This window comes from Aotus nancymaae, unplaced genomic scaffold, assembly GCF_030222135.1.
Source record: "Aotus nancymaae isolate 86718 unplaced genomic scaffold, 86718_ANA_hifiasm-v0.15.2.pri h1tg000043l, whole genome shotgun sequence".
Taxonomy (NCBI): domain Eukaryota; kingdom Metazoa; phylum Chordata; class Mammalia; order Primates; family Aotidae; genus Aotus; species Aotus nancymaae.
The window spans coordinates 13075129-13101329 of NW_026988457.1; the positions used below are offsets into that span (position 1 = coordinate 13075129).

Here is a 26201-nt window from a genome sequence, read left to right on the forward strand (position 1 = left end):
CCACACCCTGTTTTTTTTTGTTGTTTGTTTTGCTCTGTCACCCAGGTTGGAGTGTAGTGGGGCGATCTTGGCTCACTGCAACCTCCACCTCCTAGGTTCAAGTGATTCTCCTGCCTCAGCCTCCTAAGTAGCTGGCATTACAGGCACGTGCCACCATGCTGGGCTAATTTTTGTAATTTTAGTAGAGATTGGGTTTCACCATGTTAGCCAGGCTGGTCTTGAACTCTTGACCTCAGGTGATCCGCCCACTCGCCCTCCCACAGTGCTGGGATTGCAGGTGTGAGCCACCATGCCCGGCCCACACCCTGTTTAAGGAAGGAAATAAGTGTTGAAAATGAAAATCTATACACGAAGTCTGAACCAAAGCAACAGGAAGGTGGTGGCTGAATGTTATGTTGAGTGGCTGTCTAAAGTAGATCAAAACCCTTCTGACCCTTTGTCTTAGAGCATTAAAGAAAATGACTCTGAGCAAACAACAGCTTCTTTGAATACTTTTACTTGTTTAACAAAACGCCAGAGAACCACAAATATAACCTATAGTTCCTTAGGGACTAGAAGATCAGAGCTGACATTGTTACAGTTTTCATCAGTGCACTTGCAGAAATGGCATCAGATGGATTTCCTTGGGAAAGGGGGATTGAGAAATGGCTTTTTTTTTTTTTGAGTCTTGCTCTGTGGCCCAGGCTGGAGTGCAGTGGCACAACCTCAGCCTCCTGGGTTCAAGCGATTCTCCTGCCTTAGCCTTCCGAGTAGCTGGGATTACAGGTACGCCACCACGCCTGGCTAGTTTTTGTATTTTTAGTAGAGATGGGGTTTCGCCATGTTGGCCAGGCTGGTCTGGAACTCCTGACCTTAAATGATCTGCCCGCCTCGGCCTCCCAAAGTTCTGGGATTACAGGCGTGAGACATCGCGCCCGGCTAATTCCTGTATTTTCATACTCAATTGGATTTTATATTAGGGCCTTGAATCCCTAGTATAATTTTGTACTCAAATATAATTTATAAATAAGGCCTTAGCCGCCCAACAAGGTCAAACTGACTAAAAAATAAGTCCTCTCAAGCACTGACATTCCCAGCCCCAGCCCTGCGGGCTAACTAGGGTCTGGCCTCACAGAGGGTCTCGGGGAGCCCGGAGACGGGACAGTTCCCGGAGCCGCAGGCCCTGCCCTCCAGTTTCACTAGGGTCAGGGTCAGCGGCAGCGCCACGCCGGCTGGCGGGCTGGGTTGGGCGCGCCGCGGCCCCGCGCCCACTTCCGCTTCCCGTGCGGGGGACGGCGGCAGGGCCGGTGGGCGGCGGCGGCGGCGGCTCCGGGTCCCGGCCCGGGCGCGGCCCTGCGCAGCCCGCCCCCCGGCCGCAGGGGCGCTCCTGAGCTTGGCGGGGCGGCCTCCAGGGCTGCCTGCGCGGAGGGCGGGGCGGAGGGCCGGCCGCGGCCGACGTGGGTGTTAAGTGGCCGCCCCGGCCGGCGACCTGGAGCCGAGAGCTGGCGGCGGAACCTGAGCGGGACGCGGCCACGCCGGCGCAGCGGTGAGCGCAGCGCAGCCCGGCCCGGCGCCTGCAGCTGCGGGGAGCGCGCGCGGGGCGGAGGGAGCGGGGAGCTGGGCGCGGGGCGCGCGCGGGGCGGAGGGAGCGGGGAGCTGGGCGCGGGGCGCGGGGCGGGACGCGGCGTCCGGGCGGCGTGACCTTCCCGGGCGACTGGGGAAGCGGCCAGCGCCGCCGCGCACGTGCCACTGGACCCCTCCCCGCCCCAGGGTGCCCCGCCGGGGTCGCCGGAGGATCTCGGGGTCGTGGGCCTTCTTCCCGCAGTGTCCCCACCTGGTGGGAACTTTTGTCCGCCTTTGCCCCCAAGTCGTGTCATTTGGCCGCCGGGGCGCCGGCGCTGGGCAGCACGGAGCGGCTTCTGAATGGAGACTCGCTGGCTGCCCGAGAGTGGGCGGCTGGGCAGGGGCGGAGAGCGTTCAGCGCCGGGCAGAGAAAGTTGGAACTCATCTTTTTAACCTGTCTTTGTGAGGCCTGGGAGGAGATGTGCCTAGCCGGGTCCTTGGCGGCAAAGCTGGTTTGCATCCCGGCGCCCTACAGCCCGGGCTCTGGGGACTGGATGGCGAACTGGCCGGCGCCTGCTACCGCCCAGCTTTAGCCAGAAGCTGGGATCTTCCCGCAGCAGTTCGTGTTCTCTGGTGGAAAATGCAGCCTCATCTACTGACTCTCACCTCCAAAAAAAAGTTAATTTCCCCAAGGATCGAGAAGGATGGGCGGTCGGCGCTGTTATTCCTCAGTCGCACCCTGGTATAATTTGAGAGAAGGGTCAAAGGCGCTGAAAAGATTCTTTTTTCTATTCCAAGTGCTACAGCAGGCTCATAAATCCATTATAATTCATGCCAAACAGTCTTACCTCCTCCAAGCCCTGTGTCTTCTCCGAGCCAGAGCTACACACAATGTGAATTAGTTGCCTGCTCCTTCTGAGTGAATCTGTTAGTACCCATCATCGTTTTCTATCCTAATAATTCTACTAGTGGCTATTTGTAGAATTAATTAATTTATTTTTTGAGACAGAGCTTCGCTCTTGTTGCCCAGGCTGGAGTGCAATGGCACCATCTCGGCTCACCGCAGCCTCCACCTCCTGGGTTCAAGCGATACTCCTGTCTCAGCATCTCCAGTAGCTGGGATTACAGGCATGCACTATCACGCCCGGCTAATTTTGTATTTTTGGTAGAAACAGGGTTTCTCAATGTTGGTCAGGCTGGTCTCGAACTCCCAACCTTAGGTAATATGCCCACCTCGGTCTCTCAAAGTGCTGGGATTACAGGCATGCTACCATGCCCGGCCTATTTGTAGAATTTAATGTGTTTAAGTTTGGCTCACCTAATGGGGTTGAATTCACATGGACAGATGGAGTGCAATGTGATGTGACTTTCCTTCAAAGTGAAGAAGGAAGTGTCTGTGCCAAAAGAAATAAGCGCATTGAGGTTTATCTGGGAGGCCTCACTGGACTTGCCCGTCTGTCTTCTTAGTTGCCTCCTTTTTTTTCTTCCCCTAAAATGCAGGGTTGGGTGTTAGATGTTGCTTTTGGCCAGGTTGAAATAGTCAGATTAAGTGTTGGTTTGTAGGCACAGACCTGAAAGGACAGGACTTTGAACTGAATCTTCTGTCACTGACTAGCTGTGTCGCCTTGGATAAGACCTTGTCTCAGTCCAGGCCTCTTGCCTTCTGAAAGGGATTAGGAACCTGATAAACTTTTTTAGGAAGATACCAGATGGCCACCACCTTTTCAGCCTAGTAAATGGTCCTATCTCTCCAAATCTATCAACAGCATATAAATTGGTGTCTTGCACTTCTAACTTAGTTGCTTTATTAAGTACTGTGCCTTTGTTGCCACTGGCTTTAAGTTTTTTGTAAATAAAGGAAGATTATTGAAGTCTGATCATTGGCAAAATGCTTCAAGAAGTTGAAAAAACTTCTCCGTGGACAATGTCTTCTGTTGACGGTCAGAATGACATTGGTGTTAGGAAGGTACTTGGTGTTCATCTCTGATCCAGCACGACGGGTCACACGGCTCCTGAGTGTGATGAGGAATAAATTATTCCTTATTATTCACAAATAAGTTAGTGACACCTTTTGAAAATTATACAGAATTAGTTGTCGAGTTGGACATTTTGGTCAACATTTATTAAGCCCCTGCCTCAGCAGTAGTTGACTTTTGTCAAAAGGGAGAGAAAGAAATTCTAGTTTTCCCCATGTCCAAGGCTCTGACCGAAACATACTGAATCAAGATTTCCAGAAGAAAGTCCTGGCAATTTGGATATTTAAGAAGTGCTCTAGGTTATCAAGCAATTTGGACTCAATGGCCCAGGTGGTGTATCTCTTAAGTGTGAGTTTGTGGACTCGCAGTTGCCACCTCACTTGGGAGCTCATCAAGACAGGCAGAATCTCTGGTCCCGTCCAAGGCTGTTGAATCAGAAGCTGCATTTTATTTAGCAAGGCCCACAGGCAACTGCCATGCACGTTTACAGTTGAAGGGCTAGTGGCGTGTGGTGATAGGAACATGTTTGGTGCTCTGTGCAGGGCCTTGTTCTAAGAACACATCATGCTGTGCACAGTGGCACATCCCACCGGTCCCATTTGGCTTTTTGTGACAGCCTTTGTTTGATAATGTTTTTATTATTCACTTTGTACAGATGAGGACTCCCAGCTGTAGAGGCCGAAGGGGCCACGCTGCAGGTAGAGCAGGCATTCACCAAGGCTGTGTGTCATCCCGGGTGCAGCTCCCATCCTTGGCTGCCTGGGTGCTCCTTTCCAGTCCTAATGTCTTGTGACATCCCCTGAGGCACCCAGCACAGGCTGCTCTCTGAATTTAGAACTGAGCCTGTTCAATTGATGGCTTAATGTAGGCCTCTTAAAATACAAGTCTGATGTGGTTTGGTACATCTGTGATTGGTTTACTTATTTGGTGTTCATTTTTTCAGTCTTCAGAAAGGTTGGTTGAAGTGCTGCTGGTGGCTGTTGTATTGATACACAGGGAAGCTTTTTGATCTGTGAGCTTTCTAGAGGGCAATTGCTAAGCTGCGCTGAAACCCTGAGCCCCTGTCTTTTGGAGCAATGTAGAGCCCAGTTCATGGCTCCCAGAAGTTTAGGTTCAGTAATTTGGCTGCAGGCCTAGAGAACAGGAAGCTGCAGACTTGGACTAATGGTGACCGCTTGTCTCCTCCCAGGGATATGTGGTGCCTGTCATAAGCTCCAGAGAGCTGCCTTCCACGGAAACCAGCAGAAGAGTGGGCAAACATGAAGTCCAATCCTGCTATCCAGGCTGCCATTGACCTCACAGCAGGGGCTGCAGGTACAGTCATGTGCCACATAACCATGTTTCTGTCAGTGGTGGACGGCATATCTGATGGTGGTCCATGAGATTATACCACTATACCTTTTCCGTGTTTAGAGACTTTTAGATACACAAATACCATTGTGTTACAGTTGCTTACAGTATCCAGTACAGTAACATGCTGCGCAGGTGTATAGCCTAGAAGCAGCAGGCCAGCCATTCAGCCTAGGTGTGGAGTAGGCTATGCCATCTAGGGTCGGTGTGTGTGCTCTGTGATAGCACAATGACAAAACTGTGCAACGACGCAGTTTTCAGAACATGTCCCGATCATTAAGCAACACCTAACTATAATCGCAGAGAAAACCCAGTCTTCTCCATTCTTCAGGCACCTTCTAAATGAGATCAAATGAAAGTGGTATGAAAATATTACCTTTCTCCCTCCAGAAGCGATGTGCTTTACCTTTGGGATGAATGCATTTGATGGAAGTGTAGTATTGTTCAGAGCATGGCAGAAGGTGGAGGAGTGTCCATTATTGTTAATACCTTCTGAGTCAGGGTGAGAGGTGGAATGTGCCCACTACAGCTGCATGCCTTTAGGCTACAGCCTCCCAGGCCCCTCCCCCACCTCCCCCATGCCACACTGGGGAGGACGCTGACCCTGAGAATGGTGCAACCATCTACCTGCCCCTGGCTGCTTCTCACCAGCACATGAATGCTCTTTGAGCTCAGTTCTATCTCTGCAGTAGGAGGGTGTTTAGCCACATGAGAGAGTCTCACTTTTTGACATTTTATGTCTTTTAGTCAGTCTGTCGAAGATCTAGAACCTATTGTGATAGAATTAAAAAGTTTACCTTTGGCTGGGCAACGGTGGCTCATGCCTGTAATCCCAGCACTTTGGGAAGCCGAGGTGAGTGGATCACTGGAGGTCAGGAGTTCAAAACCAGCCTGGCCAACGTGGTGAAACCCTGTCTCCACTAAAAATACAAAAATTAGCCAGGTGTGGTGGCACATGCCTGTAACCCCAGCTACTCTGGAGGCTGAGGCAGGAGAATTGCATAAACCCAGAAGGCAGAAGTTGAAGTGAGCCAGGATTGCACCACTGCACTCTGGCCTGGGTGACAGATCAAGAATCCACCAGGAAAAAAAAAAGTTTATCTTTTCCTGTTTATGTGCATGCAGGTATTTGGGTACCACATTTAGAATTTATACTTAGTTTGAAAGATAGAAATTACAACAGGATGGTTATGGGCCTGGTATTTGCTGGTGGGCATGTTTTGAACATGTATTGGGCCCTTATATGTACTGACACTTAGCGTCCCCATCACTGTTGGACTGGTATTTCTCCCTGTGCTGGCGACACAGGGACGCCCCTCACCGAGGTAGAGCTGCTGTGGGTAGTCTAACCTCTGAGGACAACAAAGCCCATTCCTTAAGGGGTATGATGGGGAGCGGGAGCGAGACACGATCTGTAGGTTGGGGCTGGGCAGAGGAGGTGCCTATCAGTGACAGACACCAAAACCTCCGTTCTACTGTGAGCCTCATAAAATGCAAATGAAAGCAGATTCCCACTTTTGAGGATCTTGGAATCTTTGAATGCTGGAGCTAGAGAGGGGCTTTGGATGTTGATGGCTTGAATGCTTATTGGATATGTAGAAAAAGGCCCAGAGAGCGGCAGTAGATTTGTTCAAGGTTCCACAGCAAGATGATGTGAAGACAGGGCAGGACTGTGGTCCCTGGGTCCCTTGTCTGGTGTTGTTTCTGTCTCTGCTTTAGTTCTCCGTACTGTGTCTGCAGCACACTGGTGGTGAGGGTTGGTTTGGAGCCTTTGCCTCCCTGGCTCTCTGGATGTGGAACTTGCTGGACTTTGGGATTTTTCTGTCAGCTATTGATAGGAGCAGAGGACCTGTAGTGTTTTGTGGCCGAGGTCACCCACGGAAGCGATCCGACTCTAAGCACAGAGTCAGCTGCCGCCCAAGATGATGTGGATGGAGCCTGTGTTGTTCTATGTGTCTCTTCTTTTCCTTTTAAACAAAGTTTCCCCCACCACATAGGTTTTCAGCCAGCTCATCTACTCTAATAAAGTGCTGGGAAGTTCTCATTTCCCTATCTGCAGTGGCTGTAAGAGATCTAGAGCCTCAGACTCCCGAGTAGCTGGGACCACAGGTGCGTGCCACCATGCCCGGCTACTTTTTGTATTTTAAGTAGAGACGGGGTTTCACCATGTTGGCCAGGATGGTCTCGACGTCTTGACCTCGTGATCCGCCCACCTCAGCCTCCCAAAGTGCTGGGATTACAGGCGTGAGCCATTGCCCCTGGCCTCAGTTCTCATTTTATCCTAGCCTAGCAGTACCTGGGAGAGAATGACTCTGAATTAATCATAGTAAAATCATATTAAATTATATTTCACTAACTTAGAATTAGGAATCATTTGGCAATTAAAGGCAGAAATGTGTCTTTCCTCTCTTGGAAGAACAGTAATGATGGGATCACAGAGATCATATTGCCTGTTGCTTAAAAAAGAGATCAAACAGTTTTCAGACTCTTTGAAAGTGTTGGCTTGTTTGCAAATAAATGATAGAGAATTACTCTTAATGTCCCTTTCCCTAACACCACTTTCTAGAGTTTAGATGGAATAACTATGTATAATGTCAAAGTCAGGAAGTTGATCTCTTAAATATTTTCTGTAAGCCTTCTTTTGCATTTTGATGAAGCGTTAAGAGCTCCTCTCGGGTTCAGAGGGAGATGGTAAGCGCTAACCACTGGCACCTCCCATGACGCTGACCCTATTGCAGGGTCTGGGGATATTGTAGGGTGATTACAGTTCGTTCCTTTTCTTCCATTTAGAATTTTTATCGAAATGATTTCATGTGGCTGGCCATGGTGGCTCACGCCTGTAATCCCAGCATTTTGGGAGGCCGAGGCAGGAGGATCATTTGAGGCTAGGAGTTCAAGACCAGCCTGGCCAAGATGGCGAAACCCATCTCTATGAAAAGTACAAAAATTAGCCAGGCATGGTGGTGGATGCCTGTAATTCCAGCTACTTGGGAAGCTAAGGCACAGGAATTGCTTGAACCTGGGAAGCTGAGGTTGCAGTGAGCTGAGATTGTACCGCTGCACTCCAGCCTGGGCAACAGAGTGAGACTCCATCTCAAAAAAAAAAAAAAGAAAGAAAAAGAAATGATTCTGTGCAATGTAGACTTGCTGTATTTAATATTCTCTCTCTCTTTTTTTTTTTTTTTGAGACGTAGTTTCACTCTTGTTGTCCAGGCTGGAGTGCAGTGGCATGATCTTGGCTCACTGCAACCTCTGGCTCCCGGGTTCAAGCGATTCTCCTGCCTCAGCCTCCCGAGTAGCTGGGATTACAGGCATGCACCACCACGCCGGGCTAATGTTGTATTTTTAGTATGGACAGGGTTTCTCCATGTTGGTCAGGCTGGTCTTGAACTCCCGACCTCAGGTGAGGGAGGATTCTCTTGCCTCAACCTCCCAAAGTGCTGGGATTACAGGCGTGAGCCACCGCGCCCCGCCTTAATATTCTTAGAAAAGTATATAGATAAAGGATTTAAACTAAGAATAAATAAATTTCAGTCCATTCTCTATCTAAATACATGTTATTAATTGGTATAGTTCAAATGAAAGAGGTTTTTCTATAGAGTGAAATATTTCACTCTTTGGGGATTAATTAGCCAGACTCCTTGTTTCCTTTCCATGGTGCTGGGTCTGATCAGTCCCACTAGGCATTAGGCAAAGTGAGTGATGAAGTCTTCCCAGGTTTCCCCTCCCTTTCTGTGGCTTCCGTCTCTTGCACACACAGTAACTGTTGGTTATTAACCACTTATGTAGCTGGCACTGTGCCAAGCCTGTCTTCTACATTTTTATTTAATCCTTGTGCTAACCCTGTGAGGTGGCATGGATGAGGAACTGAGGCTCAGAAATTACATGGCTTGTCCAGGATCTCGCAGCAAAGCCATAGTCCCTCTAACCCTATTGCCCATGCTCCTGCGTGCTCACTGCGCTGTTGTATCCCGGGCCTGCCTCTCTCCCCTGCCTGGCAGGACCTCCATCAGGGTGGGATTTAGGTGCCAGACACATGAAGGATTTGCTATAAATTGTTTACTGGACATGGCTGGAAGGTTTTGAAGGAAAAGAGGTTGAAACGAACTGAAGCAGAGGTAAGTTTTGGGGTAGGCTGGCTGTGTCTTCTTTCCATGGATGATGGAAATGGAGCCTCATACTAGAGCAGTCTTCTGTCCTGATTCCAGGGGGCACAGCGTGTGTACTGACTGGGCAGCCCTTTGACACAATGAAAGTAAAGATGCAGACGTTCCCTGAGCTGTACCGAGGCCTCACCGATTGCTGCCTGAAGACTTACTCCCAGGTGGGCTTCCGCGGCTTCTACAAGGGGACCAGCCCAGCACTAATCGCCAACATCGCTGAAAACTCTGTCCTCTTCATGTGCTACGGCTTCTGCCAGCAGGTGGTACGGAAAGTGGCTGGATTGGACAAGCAGGCAAAGCTGAGGTGAGTCAAGGACACACACCTTTTTTGTTTGTTTTTAAAAAAACACAAAACTGGCTAGGCATGGTAGCTCATGCTTGTAATCCCAGCACCTTGGGAGGCAAAGGCAAGAGAATGGCTTGAGGCTGGGAGTTCAAAACCAGCCTGGGCAACATAGCAAGATCCCTATCTCTATAAAAATTAAAAATTAAAATCTGGCCAGGCACGGTGGCTCACGCCTGTAATCTTAGCACTTTGGGAGGCCAAGACGGGTGGATTGCCTGAGCTCAGGAGTTCGAGACCAGCCTGGGGAAAACAGTGAAACCCTGTCTCTTCTAAAAATACAAAAAATTAGCTGGGCATGGTGGCATGTGCCCGTAATCCCAGCTACTCAGGAGACTGAGACAGGACAATCACTTGAACTGAGGAGGCAGAGGTTGCAGTGAGCCAAGATCCTGCCATTGCACTCCAGCCTGGGCGACAGAGCAAGACTCCGTCTCGAAAAAACAAATAATAACAAAAAAATTTTTTTTTAATCTGTTGTATGGTGACAATTTTACTGATGCCTTATGCGGATAAACATTTCCTTTTTTAGTTTTTTTTTCCTTTTTTTGTTGTTTTTTAATTTAATTTAATTTTTAATTTTTTTTAATGTTCTCAGTCTATTTCCTTTTTAAAAATATAACTGCTTTCCTTTTATTTATGAAGTTACACATTGTCGTCATATAAACTTGGAAACCACATGTGCACTCCACGAAGGAGACCTGCCCATAATCCAGCACTGAGAACGAACTGCCCTTCTGTTTCCATTTTCTTCAGGAGAATGCTGTTCAAATGCTGCTGGCGGTGCTACCTCTCGTCAGCAGACATGCTGCACTAAAACCATAGATGCCGCTTGTCATCCAAGTTTTAGCTTTTCTTTCATTAGCAAAATGCAGAGAGCATTGGAAGAGGTTGTCTAAGCCAGATAGATTTGAGGAGTTTTAGGAAGGGTCAGAAATGTCTGAGAAGACACCAGGGAATCCACCTTTCTCTGTCCAGATCTCCCCAAAACATGAGACTTTGGCTCATGCTTGGTCTTGCCTTGGGTGTTTATTATATAGAGACTAAAGAGAATTTGGAAAGCACTGGGATGCTTAGCTCTCCCTCCTTTGAATGTCGATTTATTTTAAATCATAATATTATGACATAAGCTTCAAGGTTGCAAAGGGCAGTCTCAGTTATTTCAGTAGGAGTTCAAAACCCAATTGCAGCTGCAGGACCCAAGCAACTGAATTCGGTTCCTTGTGTGCAGCAGCGTTCTCTGGAGGTGCCTGGAGGTTTGAGGGTGTGGCCTTTTATAGGCAGGAATTCCACCATGATGGGTAGAGCTTGTTTTTTTTTAAAGGCTTGGGACTGGATACTATTGCCCACGAACACAGTGTAGATAGCGAGGAGGGCTGAATGTGGATGGGATGACCCTCCAGCACGGAAAGGGTAGGCAGGAAGGCAGTAAAGAAATGAGCAGGGCACAAACCAGGAGCATGCGGCATGTCATGATGGAGACTGAACAGAAGCAAAACCACAGGCAACTCTAGTTTTGTTCCTTGTTGAAGGAGAGATACTCTATTAGAGAAGGCCTGGACTTGAGTTCACTTTTCTTGCAAAGGACAAAATGGGGAGAGAAGACAGGGAAGCAGTAAGCAGCCATGTGAGATTCTGGAGAAGACCTCTGTCCTCTGAGCAAAGCAGACTCTCCCCCCACAGGATAGACAGTGACTTCTGTCTTGCATGAGTGAAACCATTGGGGATCTGGCCCTGCCTGCCCCTCCACTTTCTTGTTTCCTTATCCTGTGAACAAAGTGAAGGACAGGTAAGAGCATATTGTTTTTCTGCTGAGAACAATCTAATACCTTATAGTTGCATTTCCCCACACTGCTTTCAGAACATTGAATTGCTGGGGTCCTTAAGAAAGGGTTGGGAAATACGTCACAGTGTCTCTCTCATGAAGAATCACTCTGGGTACATTTATTTCATGTAATGTATGTGTTATTTAGTTCATTAACGATGCCTAAGACTGGGCACAGTGGCTCACGCCTGTAGTGTCAGCACTTTGAGAGACTGAGGTGGGCAGATTACCTGAGCCCAGGAGTTTGAGACCAACCTGGGCAACACTGCAAAAGCCCGTTTCTACAAAAACTACAAAACTTACCTGAGCGTGGTAGCACACGTCTGTGGTCCCAGCTACTGGGGAGGCTAAGGTGGGAGGATTGCTTAAGCTCAGGAGGCGGAGGTTGCAATGAGATGATGCCACTGCACTCTAGCCTGGGCAACAGAGGAAGACCCTGTCTCTCAAAAAAAGACACTTGGATGTTTCGCAGTAAAGAAACCATCCTGATTAATCTTATCTAATCCAGCACTCATGTTTTTTGAGCTTGGGGCCTTTTTTTTTCATCTTGAGGAACAGTGTTTGCCTCTTACCTGTTGGGGAAATGCTCCCTTAGAATCTACAAAGCTCTGACGTGTATATTGTGTCTCCATAGCCTTCACCGTGATCCTGTGAGAGCAACAAGGCAGATGTTACCTCTCTCTTACGGATGGAGGAACTGAGGTGCTGATATTGACATGCTCATGGTCACCCCGCTAAGGACTTGAACTTGCGTCCTCCGAGCCCCTGCCCAGTTTCCTTTCCATCAGACCACAGTTGGGGGTGTGGAATATTTTGTAAGGGTCAGTTTTAGAGAGAAGATTAATCGGGAGCAGTGAAAGGAAAGAGCTGCTTGTGAGAGCCTGTGGTGAATTTCTGCAATCACATTGTAAATATTTGTCTGTTCCCGGTTTCAACATGTCCCAGAGTGTTGTTCTACTTTGATGTTTGGCTGGACAGGGTCTTACACAGCAGATTGCTCAGGTACATGTTTGTTGAATAGATGACAAACGGATAATTCTTAGAAAAAAATCCCATCCTATACCTATAACCATTGCAATTCCAGTTCTACACATTTATACTACATACAGAACCAGGGGCCCATGCACCTCATTCTGTGCACCAGTCGACGAAAGTATTCATTAGAAAGCCAAAGTCCACTGCATATCTGATTTGGCCGTGTCCTTGCACTATAATAATGTGCTTGGTGTTTGTGCAGAAGTCTGAGCGTTATTATATCTTAAACTCAATAGACTTCTACATTTATTGACTGCCACCTTTGTCCTGGCAAACCCGGCAGACCCTGATTAATGCCCTTAACTGACTACTGCCTGTCAGCAGGTTAGCAGAGTGTCCCCGAGGGAGGCCAACTGTGGATCTGAGGCTGGCAGAAAGACAGCAGAAACCATTTTAAACTTTGGTTCTAACAGGCTGCTAAGGAGTGAAGTGGGGGGAAGGAGTAGTCTAGATGGCATTGGATGGTTCCTACACCCCATGAAAGTGTGCGCAAGTACATTTGTGTACCTGGTTCTCCTTTGTTAATGGTTTTATTCTTAATTCTCTAACATCAAAAGGAAGTCCGTACTGCAAGCAATGCCTTCTTCCTGAAAGAAACCCCCACTCCAAGCCAAGTCTTCTGAAAGAATTGGGTGTATCTGAGGCCAGCTCAGCCTCTGGGAACCCCCCCTTGCAGCTGGCCATGGCATAGAAGCTGGGCCACCAGGGACTAGCAGACCAGGGCCAAGACTGGGGACTACCTTGATTTTATGCTAATCTGTAACACTGGTAAAACTTTAGTACTCCTGAATATGGTAGCTCTGTCTGTACTTTTGCTTAAAGTTTAGAGAAAAATTGTTAGGGGATTATATCTCTACCCAGGTAGTTAGCCGAGGATATTCCCACCCACCCTTGGAGGTTTTTGGAAATCTGTGAGGGTGATCTTGGCTGTCGAGTGAGAGCACGATGCTGGCGTTGAATGGGTGTCAGGGAACCAGTTCAGTCCTTCTGCCCAATGAAGAATTGTCCCAGCCCAAATGCCAGTCATGATCCTGTGACACACAACTTTTCTGGGGCTGGAAGGGATCTTTCTTGACTCCTATGAACCATGAACTCCCAGAGAAGTCTTTCTTCTGAAAAGCTTCTCAGACTTTTCCCCATATTCTTTTTTGTTTTTTTCTGAAACAGTCTTACTGTGTCACCCAGGAGTGTAGTAGCACAATGTCAGCTCACTGCAACCTCCGCCTCCCCGGTTCGGGTACTTCTTGTGCCTCAGCCACCTGAGTAGCTGGGATCCAAAAATACACTAATTTTGTATTTTTAATAGAGATTGGGTTTTGCCATGTTGGCCGGGCCTCAAGTGTTCTGCTCGCCTCAGCCTCCCAAAATGCTGGGATTACAGATATGAGCCATCGTGCCTGGCCTCCCCATATTCTTGAATTCTTACTGGATTCCAGTTTCACAGCCCTGCTGGTGACCTTTGACTGCTGGTACTAAATCCATATGTGAGGCGAATGCTTCTATTTTTGTATTTGTGTGCATTTATCCCTCTGCCTCGTGTAGATTTCCAGTTTAGCCATTTCACCTAAGACCATCGAGCTTGCAGACTTGTACTGGCTTCACTCACTCCTGTGGCACCGTTTTACCCTCTTCTGTGCTGCTGAGGTAGTGGGTCATCAGCTGAACTGAAAAATCTTTTTGTGATGCAGCAACTTTTGGTTAAAAGCTTACTCTGGGTTTTCATCTTTGGCAGTTACATTGCACATCTGGTTGCTCCAGGTTGGACTGTGGGCATGTAGGGATGGCCTTAGGACCTAGTTTTATTTAAAACTTAGAGCAAATGCACTGAAGTATTGATAGTGCATGTTTTTCAGTGAGGGGCTATGGGTAATACTTTCCTCCTTTCCTTTAGGTTTTTTTGTGGAGTTTTATTTTGTCATGTCACGATATATCTTGGCTTTGGCTACTGTAACAAGACTACAGACTGAGTGGCTTAAAGAAACACTTCTCACAGTTCTAGGGGCTGAAAAGTCTAAGATCAGGGTTCCAGCAGATCTGCTGTCTGGTGAGGGCTTGTTCTTAATTTGAACGTAGCCATCTTCTCACTGTGTCCTCACGTGGCAGAGAGTGAGCCAGCTCTCTGGCTGCTGCTTCTAAGGGCACTAATCCCATCACAATGGCCCTACCCACATGACCTCATCTATACCTCATTACTTCCAAAGGCCCCATCTCCTAACACCATCATCTTGGGGGGACAAAAGTCAGTCCATAGCGCTGTGTGTAATAAAAAGAATATGGATGTTGCAGTCAGGAAGACCTGACTTCACATCCTAGCACTGCCACTTAGTAGCTGTGTGACTGGCCACATTGTGTGTCATCTCTAAGTGTCACTTCCCATAGGGAATTGAGGTACCGCTGTCTGCCTCACAGGGTTGTGGGATCCACAGATGAAACAGCACATGCAAGTTTCCTTCCTTTCATCATTTTTTTAGACACGGAGGTCTCTCTGTGTTGCCCAAGCTGGAATGCAGTGGCTGTTCATAGATGCAATCAAAGCACTGCAGTCTAGAACACTTGGGCTCAAGTGATCCTCCCACCTCAGTCTCCTGAGTAGCTGAAATCACAGGTTCATGCCCTGACGCCTGGCTCCTTACCCCGCATTATCACAAAAGTGCCATCCATGTGGTGGGTGCTAAAGGAATGAAGAAACTGAGGGGTAGCTGTCTGCTGTGTGCTTTCAGTGATCTGCAGAACGCAGCTGCTGGTTCCTTCGCCTCTGCCTTTGCTGCACTGGTGCTCTGCCCCACAGAGCTCGTGAAGTGCCGGCTGCAGACCATGTACGAGATGGAGACATCGGGAAAGATAGCCAAAAGCCAGAAGTAAGTGCCACTCTGGCAAAAACGTCAGGTCTCTATTGCCCTAGTGTATTGGATGTTTTTTCATTTTATATTGTGGTAGATGTGGAAGCCGATTTATCTACTCCAAAATACTGTTTCTAGAATGCTTTTCCATATCAGTCAGAGATTTTCTGAAAGGGTTGTCTGTGATTGGATCCACCGCCCATCTCCTAGAAAGTCTTAGACAGATATTTAACACCCCAGAACTGGATAAGCCAGGAGCTTAACACCCTTTTGGCCTCTTGGAAACATAAGGCATGATCTTCAACCATTTTTGGAGGTACATGGTGGGTGGCTTTTGAACTTGGCCTGAGACCTGAGCCTTCATAAGTGCCAATTTGGATTCTGAGATGAGTATTTGATGCCCACTCCCAGGTTTTACATGGGTATTCAGGCCGTTTGCCCCAGATCCTGGAGGTAACTTCCCTTGCCCCGCTTACCCTTAGTCCTTCAAGTGCACCTGCAAAGTTCTGAGAACGTTAATCAACACCTTTGTAAGCAGAGCTACTCTTCAATGATTAAATCACTCTCTAGCTCAGTCTTGAAAACAGATTCTCATCCTCTGAGAGTGCTGTGTCATACACAATTTGATTTACTTGAATTGGAAAGTATTATCTTTATTAATTGCAAAACTTGCATATTTATCTTGACATCTGGCTGAGTTCTGAGCAAGGATATTGCTGTGGTTAACTCAAAGCCTAAAAATCTGCTGGGAAAAATCAGTAGATAAATTGACCATTTTCAGGGATCAGTCCCCACTCAGTGAGAATGGGGTTTGGAAGAGTGCCCTGTTTTCTGCACCCTTGAGATTCATTACAACCAACTTGAATCCAACATTCATTGCCTACAAGTCCAAAAGTGTAAGTCTTTAAAACTTCTCATTGAAATATACACATAGTATCATGAATGCACATGTAAGTCACAAGTATGCAGTTCTATAAATAGTGACACAATTTATGTGCCTTTGTAACCTGTGTCTAGATTAACAAATAGAATATTAACAGCACCCAGAAAGCTGCCTTCGTGTCCCTTGGAAGTAATTCAAGGTAATTAAAAGATAGTAATAGTTATATCCAAAGGACTTAGGCAGATGGATGCCTTGAATTATCAGTTGACTTTGTATTTGAAGTCTAGCAGTGTTCACACAAGGCATGGTATGGTAGCTTGGGGCTAAGACTTGGATCGGAAGGGAGATTAATTGTGTTAGCTGGATTACTTTGTTACATTCCATGTAGCCGTGCTGCAGGAAGGACCAGCTAATGGAGACTACCTGACAGCGCCTTCTGAAGCTCTCAGAAGGAAAATAGTTATTAAACATCTGTAGCCTTTATTACCTTGGGACTTAATCCGTCATCTATCCGAGCCAAGTCCTCTGCTCTCTAAGAACAAAGTGGGGAGAGAGGGATTCATTAAGTTGCACGGACTGTGTGATTTCTTGGCCTGTTCTTAGCAGGGATAAAGCTGCCCCGGCAGCCCCCCATCAGGAAGGGGAGTCAGACAAAAAGTGTCCTGTGTTCCGGCCACTACAGGAGCAGGGCTGTGATCTGCTTAGAATTCTCCTGCATCCCTGCTGCTCTGAGAACTAAATTCTTGATGCTTCTGCATGACAGGTGCTATAACTTGTTCTCAGAATTTGTCTTACCTTCAAATAACATTGACTCCTTCATTCATTTCTCTGCACTAAAACAAAACAAACCCTATAAACACCTGAACGGATTTCCCAAAAACACATCAGAAAGATTGAGGAAATAGGAATCACGGTGATAAGGGACCGGGCAATACAATGCCATTTTATGCTTGCTGAGTTTAGACAACTCCTTATTATAAATAAATTGTAGTTTTCATTTATCCATTACTGAAAAAATGTGTATTAGCTTTTATATCTTTGATAATCTGACTTGTAGAAACGTTGCCTCTATTTTAATAAAATTTCTTTACCAATAATTTAGGTGACAAAACTTGTTATAATTATGCCTCTCTGAGGCATTTCGTTCCCACAGAAGATGCCTTTTAGTCTCAATTCCTGGCTCTTCATTTATAAAATCAGCTTCTTCCTTACTAGTGGTTGATCAGATCTGTGAACTGGTTGTAAATGCCCTTGTCCATTCTTCCTTCCCACCTGCTATAACTGAGTCTGTCTCTCTGTGTCTCCTCCTAGTACCGTGTGGTCTGTCATCAAGAGTATCCTTAGGAAGGATGGCCCCTTGGGCTTCTACCATGGACTCTCAAGCACTTTACTTCGAGAAGTACCGGGCTATTTCTTCTTCTTCGGTGGCTATGAACTGAGCCGGTCATTTTTTGCATCAGGGAGATCAAAAGATGAGCTAGGTAAATGTGTCTGCACGACTGCTGTGGGGTGTGATGGTGTCTGCTCCCTGAAGGTATGGTTTCTGTGGACTCTCTGCTCGTTGCGCTCTCCTCCCCACATTGGTGTCTCCATCTGGCACAGCGAAGCTTCTGGATGCCAGAAGGTAACGTGGTGGCAGGCAGTTGATAGCACCCACCCTCCAGGCTTGATAATTCCCTTAGGACGGGTTGTAGCAGTACATCCCAAATTTTCTTACTGGAATAAAGTTTGTTAATTTTTCTGGATCTATTTTACGGGAGAAGAAATCCAGAAATTACTTTCCCAATTGGGGAATCACCTATAAATAATCCTGAAATAAGCTTAAAACTCGACCATCTTAATAGTGTTTTGACAGCAGTGAAAACCATAGTTCTTTGTAGCTTACCATGTTTAGCTGGTTGGTACAACTACATGCAATGCTGGGCTCACATAAGTGAGTGAGTTTTTCTTATCATCTCCCTCAGTGTGTTGAGTCTGTTCTGGGGTCAGTCAAGCTCCCAGACTTAACTGCTGTGTTAATAAAAACAATTTTGGCTTTTAATGGTAAAGGAAGAATCAGGGCTATTAAAATACTTAAGAGTGAGAAAGTTGAAAAAAGCCGTAGATTGTGTTTGGCCTGTCTTCTCCCTACTGGAAGGGGTTGCCACCCAGCTGGAGGCCTGCTGGTTTCCGTGGGCCAGGCGTCGACACCTCAGTGACCAAACTAAATATAACCCTCACTAGGGTTTCTCGTACTTGGCAAGACCCAGGGGTGGACCTGGGCTACCAAACAAAACCTTGTATTCTTAGAGCTTGGTAACAAGAGCTTTGACAGTTTCCTCAAAGAATTGTATTCTGCAGCATTAGCATTTGTGTTTTCACCTACCTGCAGCCATTACTGCATTGACCTCTGGAAGTGTCACATCAGCTGTTCTTGAGACAAAATACCATTTGCTATTTTTTTTTCTCTAGGCCCTGTGCCTTTGATGTTAAGTGGTGGAGTTGGTGGGATTTGCCTCTGGCTTGCGGTGTACCCAGTGGATTGTATCAAATCCAGAATTCAAGTTCTTTCCATGTCTGGAAAACAGGCAGGATTTATCGGAACCTTTATAAATGTTGTGAAGAACGAAGGTGAGTAAACACCTGTTTTTCCAGCATCTAGTATACATCTTAACATCTCAGACGTGAACTTCTTTGTTTTGATTGTAAAAAGAAAGAGGACAGTAACACAAAAACTTCGTGTCTCAAATAGAGCACAGATACCTTGTCTATTACTCATTGTAATAGACTCCCTTATATTTGTATAACATGTAAAGTTTTACAAAGGACTTACACGTCCCTTATCTAATTCAATCTTCATAACCACCCTGGGCAGTACTAATACTATAAACAGGTCTCCAACTTCAAGGTTGGTGCTCTTGTCACTGCCCAGGTGAAGCTGCAAAGCTGCTGCCACCTCTCTCTGGCCATCTCAGGCCTCAACTCTGCCCCATCCATATGCCAACAGTTAATCAAGCATGGAATTGGTGTATGTTACCTGAGCATCAGTCAGTTTTCCCAGGAGATCTGATGCTTGTCCTTGTTTTTGTTAGTCTATTTAGGGAAAGCTGGAAATGTGTCCTTGCATGACTCAGCTTTTAGCGCTGTTGTCTGGATTTGCGTGTGTAAATATACCTGTGCTGTGCAGCTGCATGGGGATCCCCAAAGGAGGGATTGTTGCAGTCTTTGATTGCCCTTTTATCTTCTAGGAATAATGGCCTTATATTCTGGACTAAAACCTACTATGATTCGAGCATTCCCTGCTAATGGAGCACTCTTTTTGGCCTACGAATATAGCAGAAAGTTGATGATGAGCCAGTTGGAAGCATGCTGAAGTGTCCTGGTGGGCCTGAGCCAAGCACAGGTGTCTGAGGACTACAGTTCATCTCAGGGTTTCTTGGAGTACAAGACCAGCATGAAGTTATTCTGATTTCTTGAGAATTTTGCCTTTTGTCTTCCCTTCTACCCTACATCTTAAACTTTATGGAGAACCTTCTATTTTGCATTATACCGTTTCTGCCCAAAATTGTACTGAAATAGAAAAGTCACTGCTCTTGCCCTTGGTAAAATATAGAGTGGTCAGTAGCCTTATGCACCTAATTCAAAAGGCCGAATATAGTTCTGTCAGGGCTTTTACATAAATCTCTACTTGTACATGCAATTTGGACAGTTATGTGTCGAGGGAAATACAGTTTGGTTCCGTGTTTATTATTTCAAATATTATCAGAAAAACCCAGAGGTGATATTTCTTATGAAGATGCTTATAAATGGTTGTTTAACCCATTCTAGATGTAGGATCTACTTAATGTGTGTACTATTCTAAGTGGTTGATTTTTTTTTTTTTTTTTGGATATGGAGTCTTGCTCAGTTGCCCAGCCTGAAGTACGATGGCATGATCTCAGTTCACTGCAACCTTCATCTCCTGGGTTCAAGTAATTCTCTCACATCAGCCTCCCGAGTAGCTGGGATTACAGGTATGTGCCACCATGCCCAGCTAAAAATTTTTTTTTTTTTGAGACAGAGTCTCACACTGTCACCTAGGCTGGAGTGCAGTGGTGCAATCTCGGCTCACTGCAACCTCCCCCTCCTAGGTTCAAGCAATTCTCCTGCCTCAACCTCCCAAGTAGCTGGGATTACAGGTGCCCACCACCATGCCCAGCTAATATTTTGTATTTTTAGTAGAGACAGGGTTTCACTATGTTGGCCAGGCTGGTCTTGAACTCCTGACCTAGTGATCTGCCCGCCTCGGCCTCCCAAAGTGCTGGGATTACAGGCATGAGCCAACGCACCCAGCCTTTTTTTGTTATTTTTTATAGAGATGGGGTTTCACCATGTTGGCCAGGCTGGTCTTGAACTCCTGACCTCAAGTGATCCACCCGCCTCGGCCTCTCAAAGTGTTGCGATTACCAGTGTGAGCCACCACGCCCAGCCAGTGGTTGAATTTTTTAAAAAGTTCATGGGGTGCTTGAAAACTAAAATATCTATCTAGATTTGTAAGACAGTCTACCTGCATACCAGTGTGGCTTCCACACTTGAGTAAAAGTTTCAGAGTAGGCATCCTAGATTTCCCCAAGATCTTCTACTCTTAAAATAGTGCCATTTATCTTCTAGGTGGCATCATATTCTACACTGACTATATTGCTAGGGGTGGCCTGGAGGGTCAGGCCTTTGGGAAGCAGCACAGCCTTACCAGCTTCCCTTCTCTCCCAAAGAACTTCCCCTCTTGGGCTTTAGATTGAGGAAGGGCTTTAGATTGAAGTGTGGTAGATGGTGCCACTGTGCTTTGATGAAAGACCCATGTGGCTAGCAACAGCTCTTACCTTTTGTCTCTGGGTCCTGGCCTGGGTAGGATTCCTGGGTGTTCTGTTGGCTCATTTGGGGCCATCAATCCACTTTGGACCACTCACTGTCTGCTCTGCCTCCACCAATCAGAATGCCTTCCAAGGAACAGTGAGAGCCAAAGCCAAGAGAAGCCTTGTTCCCTATTTGGTGATTGAGTGACAGTGGGTGAAATCCTCTCTGACAGAACTAGAAAGAACTCAGTGCTTGTACTCCACAGTGAGTAATGGCAGAGCTGACTCATCCTGAAGCCCATCTTGCCATGCTTTTAGTGTTGGAAGCTTCTGCATTTGGTACTGGCAGTCAGTTTTAATGATGACTGTACATGGGATGTGATTTTATAAAGCAGTGGAACATAAGAAGAGCCATATGTATGTATTCACTGACCAAAAATTCACTGACCAACCAACCAAACCCCATACTTCACCTGGTCCCCCATAGACTTGGGGATGGGCAGCTATTCTTTGGCCATATGGTATAAGAGGGTCATTCTTGTCACTACTAAAATTAGCTTCATCCTTTTGTGCTGCTCTAAGACCAATAGTGTCTCTCCCAATAAAAAATACTCCTTAGCAGCCTGTAAACCGAGTGCAAGCAGGCTAACAATTTTAATAATAGTCCATACCATGTGTTTCTGTCAGCAGAATGTACATATTGTGCAAAACCTCCAGGTTCCTTAAAGTTTTTGCTGTCCATGAATCTTCTATGGTAACTGTAGTCACAAAGCCAGAAGCCAGAGGATCAGGGATATGAGAGGCTGACAAATACTGGGGGACATCTAGGGAGACCTCTGTCCTGTCATGTTTCTTGTGCTGCAGAGCTATTATGGCTGGTCTTCTGTTTGCTTTTTCTTTAAGAGAAAACTATTTTTCTACTTTGCTTTTCTCCCCATACTTAAATGGTCTGTAGTTACTGAGTGGTGCTTTATCTGACCAGGCCTGGATTGAAGCAAAATAGAAATGGGACTGGCTTTCTGCAGGAAGTAAACTGCTTCAGAGCCCACAGTCCCATGCTCAGTGCCCAGAAACTAGCCTGTTGGCAGGAAATCTTCCCACAGGCCGTCCATTAGAGATTTCACTAGATATCTTCAACAGAAATAGTCTGAGGCAAGTGGGAGTGGGGAATGGAAGCCTGGGTTGGGAGAATTTTTTTTTTCATTCTGTTTGCTTAATTCAGGGTACAGTTTATGCCACTTCGTATCTGTACTCTATAGGCAAAAATATAACTTGAAAATACTGTGTCTAAAGAAATTTCAGTGTTCTATCATCATTAAATTATTTACTTAATATTCGAGTCTGATGAATTTTGTTTAAGTTCTTTACATCCATGCTGGCAACCAACTGTCATGTTGAGAGGAATGTTAGAGTTCTGTATAGTAGTGTTTCAAGGCAGTGGTTTTATTGCGATAAGCATTGCTTTCTGTCAGCAAGACACCTGATGTAATTTCACTGTAGGTAAGGTAACAAAAACATTTCTGTGCACTGCAGTTACAGAACTTGGCCCACTAGAATTACTTTCTCCCTCTATCTCTTTTAAAAATAGTTGAACTCTCTGCTCTTAAGTTTTGGATGATTCTATTCCAAGTTAGTAAATTCTACTTAAGAAAACAAGTAACTGAAGCACCAAGATGGCTGACCAGAAGCAGCTGGTGTGCACAGCTCTCGCAAGAGACAGTGTGGTGAGTGAACACGAGCTCTTCAGGTTGATTGTCCCGCAGGCTGTGTTGGGATTTATCAAGGAAGCATTGGTGACTCGGCCAGCAGAGGGGAGGAAGGCAAGACAGCTGTCCACCTGGAATTGGTGCAGAGCAAGGGGAGGCTCCCTACAGCAGGGAAAGGGTGAGTGAGTGAAGGCTTCTGGGGACCCACACTTCTGCCATGGACCTTTGCAATCCCCGGGCACAGGAGGTCCTCCATGCCTCCACCCACCCCCAACAGACACTCTGGGGCTCTAGACTGACACAGAGAGCTGCCTGGAGTCTGGGCAGAGCCACTGCTCAAGCCAGTGTGGATCCCTGAGAAGCCAAGCACTAGCTGCCATAGCCTAGCCAGGGTCTCCTGTGTGTCCCTAGGATAGGGGCCATATCCATGGTGCTGAGGAGCGGACAGACTGCAGGCCTCACCACTGCACCTTGCCAGGCAAGGCCCACTGGTCTGGGCCTCCATCGCAGCCACCCTACCCCCCACCTGAACACTGCAGCTGGTCACAACCTTCATTTCTCTGGGATGGAGCTCCCAGAGGTAACCCACAGGCCCTCTGCACTGCTGCAGCCTGTGCCGCTGCTGCCCTCAGGCTGGACAGGGAGCAAAAAGCCCAGCAGCTGTTATGGGCCTCCAGCATACCACAGCTGCCACGTGGAAAGGCAGCCAGACCATTTTCCACACGAGTCCCTGGCCCTGCTGCTCCTCAATGGGCATGGTGCCTCCTGGCTTGGGCCCAGCACAGGTCCTGCCTGATCACTTCAGTTGGTGGTGGCTCTGTGTTTCTCTGGGATAGAGCTCCAGAGACAACTGACAGGCCTCAGCCATTGCTGCCACCACAGTACCCGCCCTTGTTTCCTCCAGGCTAGGGAGGGAATAAAGATCACTTTCTCACAGCATCCTACAGAGAGGAGGTCAGACTGGCTTCTGGATCAGGTTGCTTGACCACCTGCTCTTCAGGCAGGACCCCCAGCTTGGGGCTAGCAGCACATTGCACCAACCTTGGCTGATCACTCCAATTGGCTGTGGTTTTGCACTTGTCTGGGGTAGAGTCTCCAGAGGCAACTGATAGGCCCTCTGCCATTGCCACTGCCCGGGTCCCACCCCTGCTCTCCCTAAACTGAGGAGGGAACAAAAAGCCTAAGCCTGCAAGATTGCAGCCTGGGAGTGCCAAGGCGAGATCTGTAGCAGGCACTAGAGCAGGAGAAGAGCCCACACTCAGTACTGAGAGGACTGAGTTACATGAACTTGTGGGCTACCACAGCAGTGGGCATGCCTCCCTCTGCAGGGCCAGCTGGCTGGAAAATGGGTGGTCTATCTCTCTACCACAGCCTTGACAAAAGAGATGTGGGCACAGTGCCATTGGTTGGAAGGGACTCCCCCAGGGCCCAGGAGCGGACCTGATGAGGTGGTCCCCTCTCTTCCCACTGTACTGCAAAGCACAGCCACAAACACCAGGAAATACAAGGGAACTATGTGGCTAAGATTCATCTACCGACCATTATTCTTAAGCGTCGTCTACTGGAATTCAGCCCAAACTACAAAAATAGTTTACTAAGACCTTCCTGTAAAACCGAGGTAAGAATTCAACCATAAAGAGCCTGCACGGAGCCTTGGCCCTCAGAAAACATGAAGAAATGCAGCCAACTGACTATACTCAACTTACACCACAGTTAAAGGAATACCAACCCTCTCAGATGAGAAGAAATCAGCACAAGAACTCTGGCAATTCAAAAAGCCAGAGTGTCTCCTTACCTCCAGATGTTACTGCACTAGCTCCCTAGCAATGGTTCTTAGCCAGTTGGAAATGTCTGAAGTGACAGATGTAGAAAACAGAATCTGGATGGCAAGGAAGCTCATCAAGATTCAGAAGAAAGTTGAAACTAATCCAAGGATTCCAGCAAAGTAATCCAAGAGCTGAAAGATGAAGTAGCCATTTTAAGAAAGAACCAAACTGAACTTCTATAGCTGAAAAATTCACTATAAGAATTTTATAATACAATTGGAAGTATTAGCAGAACAGACTAAGCTGAGGAAAGAATCTCAGAGTTCTTCTAACCAGCTCAGACAAAAAAGAAGAATTTTAAAAAATGAGCAAAACTTCAGAGAAATATGGGATTATGTAAAGAGACCAAGCCTATGACTCATTGGCATTCCTGAGAGAAAAGGAGAGAGAATAAACAGCTTGGAAAATACATTTGAGGATACAGTTCATGTAACTTTCCCTAATCTTGCTAGAAAGGTTGACATGTAAATCCAAGCAATGCAGAGAACCCAAGTTAGATACTATATAAGATGATGATTCACCAAGGTCAATGCAAAAGGAAAAAATCTTAAAGGAAGCAGAAGAAAAGGGCCGGGTTATACATATGGCTAGCAACAGACCTTTCAGCAGAAACCTTACAAGCCAGAAGAGATTGGGGATCTGTTTTCAGTGTCCTTAAAGAAAACAAATTCTAATTAAGAATTTCATATCCCACCAAAAAGCTTCTTAAGTGATGGATAAATAAAATCCTCAGAGAAACAAACACTGAGGGAATTCATTTCAAGTGGACCAGCCATATACAAGATCCTTTAGAAAGTGCTAAACATGGAACTGAAAGAACCTGTTACCACAAAAATACATTTAAGCACATAGCCCACAGGCAATACAGAGCAACCACACAAGTCTATACAACAACCAACTAACAACGACAGGATAAAAATCTCACATCAATACTAATCCTGAATGTAAACAGGCAAACATCCTACTTAAAAGATAAAAAGTGACAGACTGGGTCAAAAGACAAGACTCAACCATCTGCTGTTTTCAAGAAACCTACCTCATTCCTAACGACATCCACAGGCTGAAAGTAAAGGGATGGAGAAAGATCTATCATGCAAATGGAAAATGAAAAAGAGCAGGAGTCATTATTCTTATGTTAGATAAAACATATATATATAGAGAGAGAGAGAGAGATGGAGTCTTGCTCTGTCACCCAGGCTGGAGTGTAGTGGCACCATCTCGACTCACTGCAGTGTCCACCTCCCGGGTTCAAATGATTCTGCCTCAGCCTCCTAAGTAGCTGGGACTATAGGAGCCCACCACCCAAGCCTGGCTAATTTTTGTATTTTTAGTAGAGACAGGGTTTCACCATGTTGGCCAGGCTGGTCTCGAACTCCTGACCTTGTGATCTGCCTGCCTCAGCCTCCCAAAAGTGCTGGGATTACAAGTGTGAGCCACCATGCCCAGCAATAAAACATTTTTAACCAATAAAAATTAAGGACAAAGAAGGGCATTATAGAATGATAAAGGGCACAATCCAACCAGAAGACTTAGCCTAAATATGCACACACCCAACATTGGAACACCTAAATTCACAAAACAAGTTTTCCCTGGCCTACGAAAAGATTTAGACAACCACACAATAATAGCAGGAGACTTCAACATCCCACTGACAGCAATAGAGAGATCATTTATGTAGAAAACTAACAAACTCTGTACTTAACTTGACAGTTGACCAAATGGACCTGATAGACATCTACAGAACACTTTACCCAGCAAACACAGAAGATATATCTTCATGTGCACACAGAAGATATTTTAAGATCAACCACATGCTTGGCCATAAAGCAAGCCTCAATAAATTCAAAAAGTTTGAAATCATACCAAGCATACAATCTGACCATAGTGTGACAAAAACAGAA

The 26201-nt window shown here is 46.5% G+C and overlaps 1 protein-coding gene across 1 annotated transcript; it reads left to right on the top strand.

The window, feature by feature from the left end:
* Positions 1-1457: 1457 nt before the first annotated feature.
* SLC25A15 (solute carrier family 25 member 15) lies at positions 1458-22113 on the top strand. The gene is made up of 7 exons (XM_021672832.2): positions 1458-1525; positions 4708-4832; positions 9077-9335; positions 14955-15092; positions 17269-17438; positions 18409-18567; positions 19185-22113. The coding sequence occupies exons 2-7, from the start codon at positions 4778-4780 to the stop codon at positions 19307-19309; spliced, it is 906 nt and encodes a 301-aa protein (XP_021528507.1). The 5' UTR covers positions 1458-1525; positions 4708-4777; the 3' UTR covers positions 19310-22113.
* Positions 22114-26201: the final 4088 nt, after the last annotated feature.